The sequence below is a fragment of the Papaver somniferum genome, chromosome 8 (genome assembly GCF_003573695.1).
Source record: "Papaver somniferum cultivar HN1 chromosome 8, ASM357369v1, whole genome shotgun sequence".
In the NCBI taxonomy this organism is placed as follows: domain Eukaryota; kingdom Viridiplantae; phylum Streptophyta; class Magnoliopsida; order Ranunculales; family Papaveraceae; genus Papaver; species Papaver somniferum.
The window spans coordinates 3,003,084-3,015,595 of NC_039365.1; the positions used below are offsets into that span (position 1 = coordinate 3,003,084).

General features: G+C 36.7%; 2 protein-coding genes across 2 annotated transcripts; both read right to left on the bottom strand.

The window, feature by feature from the left end:
• Positions 1–3,166: 3,166 nt before the first annotated feature.
• Positions 3,167–5,134, bottom strand: LOC113304236 (5-amino-6-(5-phospho-D-ribitylamino)uracil phosphatase, chloroplastic-like). The gene is made up of 2 exons (XM_026553302.1): positions 4,965–5,134; positions 3,167–4,687 (listed from the first exon to the last, which is right to left on the bottom strand). Exon 2 carries the CDS (start codon positions 4,584–4,586, stop codon positions 3,420–3,422), a length of 1,167 nt encoding a protein of 388 aa, XP_026409087.1. The 5' UTR covers positions 4,587–4,687; positions 4,965–5,134; the 3' UTR covers positions 3,167–3,419.
• Positions 5,135–6,017: 883 nt separating this feature from the next.
• On the bottom strand, positions 6,018–8,838 carry LOC113302647. The gene is made up of 4 exons (XM_026551589.1): positions 8,580–8,838; positions 7,786–7,840; positions 7,096–7,450; positions 6,018–6,371 (listed from the first exon to the last, which is right to left on the bottom strand). Exons 1-4 carry the CDS (start codon positions 8,802–8,804, stop codon positions 6,350–6,352), a joined length of 657 nt encoding a protein of 218 aa, XP_026407374.1. The 5' UTR covers positions 8,805–8,838; the 3' UTR covers positions 6,018–6,349.
• Between the last annotated feature and the right edge of the window lie 3,674 nt (positions 8,839–12,512).

Below are 12,512 nucleotides of genomic sequence, written 5' to 3' on the forward strand. Positions count from 1 at the left end.
CCTTAATAAAATACCAACAAAATCACCCTGCGTAAACGAAATAGAGGAATTTACTAAAAGGTAATGCGATCGCACGATATTTTTTTAGCGATATAATCTAACATGATCTCGATGGCGTTTCTATAGACGGTGTGAACGAGCACGGTAGTTCGATGGATAAAAAGAGGCAAAAATATATAAGATATAAAAGCACGATATTAACAAGATCAGCTTTCGAAAAAAATTCGGAGCGATATAACTTTTAATCAATCTTCGAATTTTGAATAAATATTATTGGCGCTTGGAAGATGTCGTGTTGGTTTTTTATCAGTTTACTAAAAAAAATTGTCAATTTCTAAGGCGTTGAATTTCTTGAATTTTCATTACTTTAATTTATTTGTAATGAACTTAAAATTAAAACATGATCCAATATTTCTTTTACAAGAAACAAACTCGTGCATCGCACGGGTGAAAAACTAGTTTATGTAATAACGATGTTATAGGTGTTGCGACACCAAGACTTATCAGTTTCAGTTCTGTTTAGTCTCGTTTCTGGAGGCTAATATCAAAAGAAAAAAAATGGCTAATATCAAAAGAAAAAAGAAAATGTATCCCTGTGACACAATATATATCTCAGGAGTCAGGACTCGAGATCTGAACCATGACCAAAATCTGCCATGTTGGACCGGCATTGTGCCCAAACGAGAGTTTCCTCGCTTGGAGCCCTAAATTAAAGCCCATTTAATTTGCAAAACAAAATTTTTTTCTTCTCAAAAAATACAGTTTATGTTTTCCTGCAAAGATGTTCGAGTCTGATGTAAACAGAAAAACTTGTTATAATGTAAACTCATGACAAAAGTTTAAGAAGTACTGAAGCAAACTACTAGAGATAAAATGTGACAGAGATAAGAAGGCTATACAGTTGTGACCAACCAAAATTTCTGCACAACTTCTTGATTTGATTAATTTGAGTTTTGGTTAGAAAACTAGAATGCGGTTTATGATCTTTTAAAGTATTGAAATTTTGATGATTTGGGGTTTTTTTATCAGAAAACTATAAATTCGGATTTTTAATTTAATCGATGTTGTTGTAACCGAAGATGTTGATGATTATAGAGCATTAATTTATTCGAGTTGTTTGTTAATTAGGCGTAGCTTCGGTAGTTCTTCATTTTGTGGAAACTTCAGAGTTTGAGAGGTAATCTTTTAATTCACTTTTAAATTATGATTTTTTTTTATTTAGTTCTATGATGTCTAATAGCTAGTAGACAACATAACTAATAATATGTGTGCCTAACAAAGAAACTAGCTAGAACTAAACAAAAGAAGATCATAATTTAACATTGAATTAAAGATTATCTCTCAATTCTGAAATTTCCACAAAATGAAGAACTAACGAAACTACTCCTAATTAACAACCAATTCGAATAGTTAATGCTCAATAATCATCAACATTTTCAGTTACAGCAACATCGATTAAATTAAGAATCCCAATTTATAGTTTGCTGACAAAAAAATCCTAACCATCAAAATTTCAGTACCTTAAAAGATCAGAACCCGCAATTCCAGTTTTCTAACGAAAACTCAAATTAATCAAATCAGCATTTCCAGTCACTGAAGAATATCCACCAGATCGGACTATCCAGAACCGCACAGCATCACCCAAATACACAACCACATACAGAACTTTGAATCAACAACCCCTTAACCCTCCACTTCTTAGCTAGGGACACACTACCCTATACCCCAAAATTTCAGTTTTTTCGTGTGGATGTGTGGATACCAATCAATGAAGGTTTATCCACCTTCACCACTTTAAGGAGTGTAATCAAAATCTGTGTCTGTAATGTGAAACAATCAAAATTTGCTGGCTGACTGGCCTCGGCTCGAACAAGAGAGGCCTTGCTTAAGAGAGGCCTTGCTTGGAGCCCTAAAATGGTATTGGCAGGGGTCTCCTAGATGTACAGTATAGTAGTGTACATAATGCACAGTAAATATATTTGATACTGAAATTAAAGCCTATTGCTAGGGAGGGTATCAACCCAGAGATCCAGTGGTCAGGATTATTTTGTTTTATATGAATTGGTACCCTTCCTTGCAATACCGCAATACCGGTACCCGCCTTTAGCAACAGTGATATAGGGGATACCGAATTCCAACAGGGTTAACAAATCCATATAAAACAAAACAATCCTCACCACTAGATCCTCTGGATTTATATATTTCCTGCAGAGTAGGTCTAATACAAACAGATTAAAAGTTGTTACAATCTACTAGACTAAAGTTTACAGAGTGAAGTAATTACAAAACCTACTAGAGATAAATTGTAGATTACAGGAGGAAATGAAGGAGATTAGTCAATAGACAAATAACTCTTCTAATATATTGGGAGATTAGGCACACATCATATAAAACGAACACACTTATTAACAGCAACTAACGCTTCAAAGGAAAAATTAACAGCAACTAAGACAGGGTATACAGTTATGACCAACCTGAATACTTGACAACTCTTCTTGCAGTCGGCTAGCTAACATTGGGTCAAAGGCAGATTTCAGTCAACTGGCAGATTTTAGATCACCTTGGTAGATCTCGGATCAGATTTTAAATTATAAGGAGATTTATGGTCATGAGTGACTAGAATACAAAATAGCAGAGTACATGAAACATGTAACACGGCCAAAGCAAATTACACAATAGCCACAGTCACAGGAATAAAGATGGAACTCGTTCAGTTGGAGCTATCCCACAAAGTAGTTACGACGCATTGAAATATTAATGATATCAGCTTTAATCGCAGGGATACCTCTATCTAAACAGAAGCAGCTGCAAACATTGAGGTGTTGAGGCCGTGAACCATAAATTTCTTATATTATGAGGCCAGCAGGAATCTAGTATTTTAATTTTCTGTCGTACATATGTTACTCAGCTATATATATTGTATTTTATGCACGGTTTAGTAAGGAACACGTATTTTTTGCAGCATGGTTCAACAATTCTCTATGCTGCAAGAGGAGGTCGAATAAAATGGAGCAGGCAGCAGCTTCTCTTCTGGTATTCAGAGGATGCTAGGAGTCTTGGACACATTGTAGTCTAGGTCGCAAACTAAGCTCTAATTTCCCTAGCTAAAATTGGCGAAACTACACAGATGTCCTAAGTTATTTCGATATTTTAAGTAACCACAAAGTGAGAATTCCAAGCAAATTTCATATTGCATTTATGAGCCAAGTGCATATTACAACATATCTAAAGGGTAAGCCCAGTGGGGAGTGGGAAGATCATCCCACACCATTTCTTTTTCTTTCTTTTGTGCCTGTTTTTGTACAGTCTGAACCAAATATACATGACAAAGAGAAGTAACCGAAGACCTATTCATGATAACCTTTAAGAATTAGGTGCAGCAACTAAGTAATCTGTACATTAAATAAAGAGATACTTTCTTACCAGAAGTTGTCATCAACTCCAACTGCTGAAGACGGGCGCGTCTCTTCGTCTTCCTCCTCCATTTCCAGTTCTGGTTCTCCAAACCCGAATTCTGGGGACTCAATATCTGCAAGGTTCTTCAAATCCACCACGGATAGCTCATCTAATTGTCTTACAATCAAATCGGCAGCTGACAACTCGTATACAGGATGCTTGCTAGCAACTGCAACACACTTCATTCGAACATCATGAGCAGCTTCTACTGTTGAATTTGAATTTCCAAACACAATACAACGTTCCGGTATGTATTTTAAAAGCTGTGATGCATAGATAAACATTTCTGGATCCGGTTTCCCTCTATGAACATCTTCTGCGGACACAATTACGCTGAAAAATCCCTCCATTTCAATAACCCTAACTGCTGCTTCGATTATATTTCTTGGACGTGTAGAAACCAATGCCATGGGAATCTTGTAATTCATCAAAACATTGGCAAATTCTCGAGAACCTGCTCGTAGTCTATAAATTCCACCTTGCAATCCTTGGTATATCTGCTCCTTTCTATTAGCCATTCTTCTTAGACTAGTTGGGTCTCTGGACCAACAAAGCACCTCCGAAATAGCTTGTTCAATCTTCATCCCTTCGATTCTTTTCAACATATAAGTTGGCGGGGAAGGTTTCCCTTCTTCTTGAGACAACGTTAACCATGCTTGTTTCTCAAGATCAGGATTATCTTCAACAATCACTCCTTCCCATTCAAATATAGCACCTAACCAACCACAACCCATCATTTCCTGACGAAGTAACGGGTTATGAATCGCAGAATTATCAGCCATATTTGGTGGAGGCCAAGAACCTGCAGAACTCCTACTCGAACCTGTATCAACCGGATAACCTAAATTCTTAGGAATTCGATGTTCTTCTCTATATGAATATGCTTCTTTAGTCAATTGCGCCGCAAGCGCCTTAATTGCAAACCCATTTCTACAACTTCCCCACTTATTAGTCCTCCTTGATTGAGCTGACACTGAACTTATACATATCGATGGACAACCAACGAATTCACTAACTGGAAACTTACAGAAATCATTCGCCCTTCTTTTCAATGACCCATCCTTGTTTATAGAACATTGAAAAACCGGCCTGTGCCCAAGTAGAGATGTTGAAGCAATTGAATCCACCATTTTCCTAAAACTGAATTCCAAGTCTATCAATTAGGCTAAATACACAAACCCCTTCTTCAAACTAGTTGAACTAGAAGAATATCTCCTCAACTCCTACCCACCTAAAACCAAATTAAGGACTTTTAACAATAACCCAAAATAAGTAAGAACCCACAATTAAAAGCACCTAAATTAATCAAACCAACCACCTAAACTGAATTTAGAAATCAAACAAGAATTGGAGAAATCAGACCCTAATTTTTCAAATTCAGACCAATATTACAAATTTCTACTTAAACTAATAAAACCCGAGTTTTGTATCTAAAGATTCAATAATTTTATATACAAGATAATGAAAACTATGTAATATATTTACACATAAAGTGAAATTGAAAGAACCTGAAAAAGAATTGCAAAGCGGAAAACCCAACGATGATGAACACAAGGAGGAGGAGGAGGGGAGTGGGGCGAGAATGTAAAGATTGGGTTATGAAGATTGAATGGGTGTTGTGTGTTAATTACTGAATTTCTTTTGTTGAAGCGAAAAAGAGAAGAAAAAAGAGGTTATTTTTTGTGGTTTATAATTTTAGAGCTGAGACGGCCATTGAAAGAAGAAGACGACTTTCACCGGCTATGTCGGTCATGGGGTAATGGAGAGGCTGCTTTATTTGACCCACACGTGGCTGTTAATTTAACACTGATATTTACCTGATTGACACGAGCTGCTTTAGCTTAGTCGACAACTCCAAGATGATGCTGGAGCTTTTTAGTGGAGCCGGAGCCGGAGCCGGAGCCTGAGCTAACCCATCACTAATAGCTAGATAGCCGTCCATCACTTATCTTTTTATTCGGGTATTTTGTTTCCTGACTCAGACATGCCAAATAACGAGTTTGGTCTGACTCAAACTAAAAATCAAACGGTTTGGCATCTCACTCTTGCTGAGTCGGGGATCGAGCCAAATCCAAGAATCAGCAAAAAATAGCGGTCCGAATTTATATCGGTTCGTACATCTGACTCGGAGTTATTTGAGTTAGGTACAAACCTCAATACTAGACTCACGGAAAAGTATTCATATAATTTAATAACATTGTATGAGTCAGTCAGGTCATAGAAAATATAACTTCCAAGACTTATGAAGAGAGCTTCACAAGCTTCGCTGCACCAAAACATTGTAGTGAAAAAAAACAAAAAAAAATTGGTAGCTCAAAACGATTTCGGCGCTCATCCATTCTGCGTAGGACGCCAGCAGACATTAACATTTTCTGTCCCTCTTTTCTCATACTCCATTATGCAGCAAATCATTGGAAAAGTAGACGTAATACACACGAAAACAAGGGTATTCTTCTCTTCTTCTTATCTTCTAGAAAGGAAAGCTTGCTTTCAAGTTTTAAAGACAATGACTTGTTTGATTAAGACATTAAACTATGCAATTAAAAATTCAGAATGACGAATGATAGAAACTGAAAAAATTTCATAAGATCTTGGTTAATCTTACAAGAAAAGATGCTGTTAAGTTGCTCTGAGCTAGACATGTTACAAGATGTTTCCTGAGCTAAATCAAAGCTAATGTTACAGGTATGCAAACGAACTGCACTTTACATTCCACCGTACTTGGTCTACAGAAAAACATGCAAAAGTCATGTACGCCATCGACTGGTTGAAGTCAAAGTGCAATGAGGCACACTCGTCTTGAATTGGCGGTCGATGCAGCTGAATCTGAGACGAAACGTGCATTAACCTTGCAGCAGTTTGGACACTTCTGGGTGGTGGGAAAAGGACGGTTTTACTTGTCCAAGCAAGGTTCCCTGAAAAAATTGGGATCATCTATAGTTAGTAGGAGACAAAAATGAGGACCACAGAAAGGAAAAAAATTCAGCTAACACAATGCAAGTTTGTTGCAGCTCAGGATTGTTTGTCCAGGCTCAAAACCCCAGGACAAGGCTAGTCCAAGTAGACACTTTTCAAAAGGACTAAATGTAGCCAAGTCATTGAAATCTTGGCCAACAATTACACCAAATTTTCTGGAATAAACAGAAATATTCATTAAGGGTTTCATTGTTCTGCTTAAAATTTCTTGGACGGGATCAATCAAAATTCAAGGGGGATGTTTTCCTGGAGAATTTGTCTTGTCTCGGTCTGACTAATACAATATAGTGGCAGAGTAGCTCAATGCATCATATTCTTTTTTCCATGATAAACGTCAAGAAAAAATGGAAATCTCGAGTTTATAATGTCAGAATGACTTACAAGTCATCTGATTGAAGATCATTACACAAACGATGAAACTATTGGCAATGATCTATGACTACCCGACTAATATGGGTAACAACAACAACAACTAAGCCTTTAGTCCCAAACAAGTTGGGGTAGTCTAGAAATGAAACCCAGATCTGAAAACCACCGTTCCTTCCTACGTAATAGCCTACTAATAAGGATAAGTTTCTGAAAAAATTTCCCTATATCCAATTACTTAGATCGGATATGAAATATGACAGCAAGACAGGGAAGGAAAATGGAAAAGATACTTACTTCGCTAATTTGCGTGATTCTCTTGTTGCCCCGTAATAGACTGGTTTACCACCAGGATGCATGATGAAATTCCAACCAAAATTCGAACCCCCAACAACATATGTCCCTTCAAACACGACATCTTGCACGGCACTGTTGGAGTTATTCACATCCAATATAGGTTCACTTACTTTTTGTGGAATTTGGTCAGGTTGAGGTTGAGGTTGTGCTGCAGGCTTTTCCTCTGGAAGCTTCTCCAAGGGGATCTGTTCAACCTTGCTTTCTCCTGGCAAGGATTGACCGCCAGAATTACAAGTCGTAGATGAGACAGCCTCGGACACCAATTGTTTATAGAGGTCTATCAGGAGGCCCATCTCTACAGGTTGCAAAACACGAAATATATAAGGAAATCTTCATCTACAGTTCCCCATCTCACAAAAATGTGCACAGATTGTAGTATAAATATGTCAAAAGGCAAGCTTATAGGGAAGCAATCAGACAGGAGCAAGAACTTGAGATAATCGTTGAACTACTAGTTCATAGCCAGAACTTGAGTCTATTAAATATGAATTTTGGGCCAAAACAACACTTCCAATGAGATAGTAAATAGTTGAGAATTAGCCAACGCAAAGTTGATCAAGAATGAGATTTTAGACAAATTACAAAAATTATCCATTTAAACTGTAATGCCAAAAGGCACAATGAACTTACTTGTTTTAATTTCTTCAGCAGCTTTACTGTTTCGGAAATCAGGGGTTCGCAGAACCTTCAACAAGTAAATAAAACTTAGGTTCTTCAAATACAAGATGGAGACAAAAATCTATACATATTGACAAGAAAACGAATGCTATGAAAATCATTAGCCCCCCACATCTATATGCTGCATGATGAAGTATCTAAAGACGAGTTCCCAAATCCTATTTTGCAATCATACTCGCTCATGAAAGAGAGTTACCCAAGTAATTGAATGCTTTGCATAGATATATGTAAAGAATGGTCATTGTGAGAACTAAAGTGCAACTTTTAAGATGCTTAAGGAATACAGACACCTACGTTAAAACATTGCAATCGGCATGGAAGCACACAAGTAAAATGAAATTTCTCCAGTTCCCTTCCATAATAAAATGTCTAAATAAACCGATCACTTGGATCCACTTAAGACCAGATTAAACTATGTTGAGCGAAATCAAGCCTTGCAATTAGGTTATCCAAAAAATAGCAATAGATTTAGAAACCTCACTCTTCGCTTTCAATACTTGTAATTCCTCAAACCAACATCTTTTTAGGGGAAAGTTCCAAGATTTATCAACTAATTGGTGATACTACTATAACCCTAGAGCTTAATTTGTAAAATTTCACTGTTATATCAATTTCAAACTAACCCACTACCTGTAAAAAGTTCCAATTTTTTTTTTATTCTTTTGATGTTCTTGATAACCAATTACAGTATGAAATCAAGAATTGAAGAAACCCAGTGAGGAAATTAAAGAAGAAAAGAACCATACCTCGATGAAATTAGGGCGAAGATCTTTAACAATTACACGGATCTTGAAACACTTATTATTGGTATCAACATTATCAGCAAGCTTTCTCTTCTTGGTGGTATGATTAGGAGGAAGCGGAGGAAGAGATGAAGGATTTTGAGTTGGAATTTTAGGGTTTTCAGTTGGTTGCGGTAGTTCAGTTGCCGGGACTGGAGTTCGAGGTTTTTGTTGATTTTCTTCCTCCATGGTTGGTTTTTTTGAATGCTTCCAAAAAGTCTAATCCGAGTCTTACGAAAATTATAGATTCATCTAAATTCGGTAATTACTTATAAGAAAGAATCTTATCCTTTGGTTTGTTACACTTCTCTTACACCTCAAAATCCTTTTAACCTAAAAGAATATCAAATATTTAGAGCTCTGCTATCACCATAGTACAATGGTAATGCCTTAGGGTGATGATACCAATAACTTGAATTCGAATTTATCAGCACCAAATTTTTTACGGATCAAAAAAAAAAATTCATATTCATTGTTTTGAAGATGTTTGGATACGAGTTCTTCAAAGCAAAAGTCAGGAACAAAAAAAAAAAATCGATCTCAAACTCTATATTCTCTTTTTCAAATCTATCAGCACCAAATTCTTTATAGATCAAAAAATATCCAATGTTTAGAAGATGTTTGGATACCAATCTTCAGAACATAAGTCAAAAAATAAAAAAAAAAATCGATCTCAAATTTTGTTGTCAATTGAAAGGCAATTGTTGAGAATGTATCAAACATCCTTTTAGCTATTATTGTTGGGGTCTTGTTGAGAATGTTAACAAAATACCTTCTTAGCTAACAAAAAATTTATTAAGAATGAGACTTTAAACATGCTACAAGAATTTATCAAAGGGAAAAAAAAATGCCACTATAAATAACTCTATCGTAGATAGATACTTAAATGCCTCTTATTTTGGAAATCATGTGTTCGTAAAAACCTCAAGGATATCAAATTTAAGTTCATTAATACAAGATAAAATACATATATTTATATATTCACCCTGTCCCTTATATAAGGGATGGGAAGTAGAATTCCTTTAGAATTAAAATAAATAAATATAATTTTTATAAATCTCTCTAATATAACTTGATTTACCCCTCTTAATTGATGATACTCCTAGTTCTAGGAAGAGATGTATTGAAAAAACCATGAATGGGAAGGTGTTGCTCTCATGATTCTCGTTGAGAACCACCGCAAGCAATAACTAGGTTTTGATGTCCATAAGGGTATATATGGAAGAACTCATGTTGCGTTGGTTTTCTACATATATATGTAGGGACTATAAAATTTTACTTCTCCGCTTTTATATAGGGGACAAAGGGAATAGAAAATGACAATTAAATTGACAAATGTTATCAGTATCAATCGTAAACCAAATTACCTACAGAGGGTTCCCCAAGTAGTTGAATGTGCATAAATACATGTAGAAATTCTATATTAGAAAATTGTTGATAATAATTTGATAAGTGTCATCAGAAATTTGAATATAGCTACAGTAGAAGGAACCCGAATAGATTATTCTGCTATACATTTATATTATTATTACCTAAAGAATTATAAGAATTTTTTTTATGGTCTGGTGACCCATCCGTGAAGAAAATGGTGACAATGAAGTGGGATATCGTATGTGTTCCAAATTTGAAGAGGGAAAATCGGGTCTAAGAAGATTGGAATCAAGTTGTTAATAGAGCTTTTCTCATGAAGCTTCCGTGGAAAGTGTAGGAAGGGAACGATTGTACTAGATCCTTTCAAGCCAAATGGTGAGTGGATAAAGCACTCTAAGTATTCTTTTTTTGTATGATATGGGCCGAACTGGTCATGGATGATCTAAAAAATGTGTAAGATAGTTCGCAGTGATAATGTAATACCCCGATATTCGGCAGTGGTTGACCGAATGAAATATAAGTAATGGTTTGTCATTTCCTATACCGAGGCCTAATGGGTTCACTTGACTGAGTTGTGGGAAAAAAATTCTCAGTTAAGCATGCTCGGCTGAGAGCGGTCACAGGATGGGTGACCTTTCGAGAAGTTGTCGCTGGATAACTGTAGTAGTCCCGTTTAAATCCGACACTGCTGGATAACCGCGATGGGTAAGTGGAAATAATTAATATCAGTGTTGCTTGGGATACAAATAGGAATGAGTGGATTGTGCTCGTATGTGAGAATGCTAGGACGTTGAGCTAGATACTGGTCGCACAAGAGGCAAGGGACGTCTACATTATACTGAGGTCGTTTCAGCACAATTGGCACCAGAGTTCGAATAAAACTCTGCAGTTAAGCGTGTTCGGGTAGGAGTAATCCAGGGATGGGTGACCTGCTGGAAAGTTGTTGCTGGATGACCGAAGCGATGCCCGTTGAAAATCCCACACCGACGGATAACCATAGTAGATAAGTGGGGACGGTATCAGTGGTGGGACAAGTCATTACAAAAGGTATCAGAACCAACGACGGGTCACCTGCCGAGAGTGAGGAAAAGTACGTTGGACGAGATTGGTCCAGATGCTTGTCTCACGAGGGGCAGGAAACATCGGAGATCTAGGCTTGTGTATATTTCGGAGCCGAGGACGGCTCCAATTTAATGTGGTGGTATTGTAATACCCTGATATTCGGCAGTGGTTGGCCGAATGGAATATAAGTACTGGTCTGTTATTTCTATACCGAGGCCTAATGGTTTCATTTGATTGAGTTATGGGAAAAAACTTCAAAGTGAAGCCTGCTCGGCTGGGAGTGGTCACAGGATGGGTGACCTCTCGGGAAGATGTTGTTGGATAACCGCAGTAGTCCCGTTAAAATCTCACACTACTGGATAACCGCGGTGGGTAAGTAGCAACAATATCAGCGTTGGTTGGGATACAACTAGGGACGAGGCGCTTGTGCTCGGATGTGAGAGTATGCTAGGACATTGATCTAGATACTGGTCGCACAAGAGGAAAGTAATGTCTACATTATACTGAGGTTTTCTCAGCACAATTGACTCCAGAGTTGGAAGAAAAATCTGCGCTTATCCAGGGTGACCTCCCGGGAAGTTTCTGTTGGATGATCGCTGTGATGCCCGTTGAAAACCCCACACTGCCGGATAACTACAGTGGCTAAGTGGTGTCAGTATCGATGGAATGAAGGGTCATTACAGGTAATATCTCAATATAGGATGACATATGGATTAAAGATGATGCAATTTAAGAAATAACTTGACTTATTCCTTAGACTACATTCAGCTTTGCGAAAGTTCATCATTATACTTAAGTCATACGACTTGTCTCAGTACATAGAATGGTAGACTATATGAGTAAAATAGCTAGGACAGTCAGTGATATGGTGATGAAGTTTCTGTTGACGTCGTTTTCCGTCTTCAATTTTTTAGGTCGAGTGGTGAATTCTAATACTTAACTACCATGCTCTAATCCTTGTCCGACTTTAATATACTATAAATCAAGACATGGTTTTGGAAAACTAATATTGACAACAAGCTTGACATACCAAAACTTGTAAGTATGACCGATCGATGCTCTAACATTATTGATGTGGCTAGTGGATTAAGAGTGTCAACAAACTTTTATGAAAAAGGTTTGGCAATGCTATATATAGGAGCATGAGCTATATTTAATCAAGACTTTCGAGGTGGGAGAAAATAAAAGATTGTCTGTTAGAAGTAGAATTGGTACATAATTACAGGGAAATCAATTTTACTGAAGCAAGTTATTTAAGAAGGATAATTTCTTCGAAAAGGAGGTCAATATTTTCAAAACTAGGCCTTCATCTTTGGGGTATTCAGAATCTTCTAATTTACAATATTTCAGATATTGTTATATTTGATTTTTATTTTTCCTGTGAGGGTGGACAAATTATATGGTTTCCTTTTTTTTTTTGGAATCTAATACATTTTTCTTAATAAAAAATATTGATCAAAGCAA

What these genes read in the sequence shown, in the direction of transcription:
- LOC113304236 (XM_026553302.1), bottom strand. Translation starts at nt 4,586, where the DNA reads ATGGTGGATTCAATTGCTTCAACATCTCTACTTGGGCACAGGCCGGTT.
- LOC113302647 (XM_026551589.1), bottom strand. Translation starts at nt 8,804, where the DNA reads ATGGAGGAAGAAAATCAACAAAAACCTCGAACTCCAGTCCCGGCAACT. An exon ending in TTCGCCCTAATTTCATCGAG is followed by an intron (nt 7,841 to 8,579) that starts GTATGGTTCTTT and finishes TACTTGTTGAAG; the next exon opens with GTTCTGCGAACCCCTGATTT. An exon ending in TGCTGAAGAAATTAAAACAA is followed by an intron (nt 7,451 to 7,785) that starts GTAAGTTCATTG and finishes TGCAACCTGTAG; the next exon opens with AGATGGGCCTCCTGATAGAC.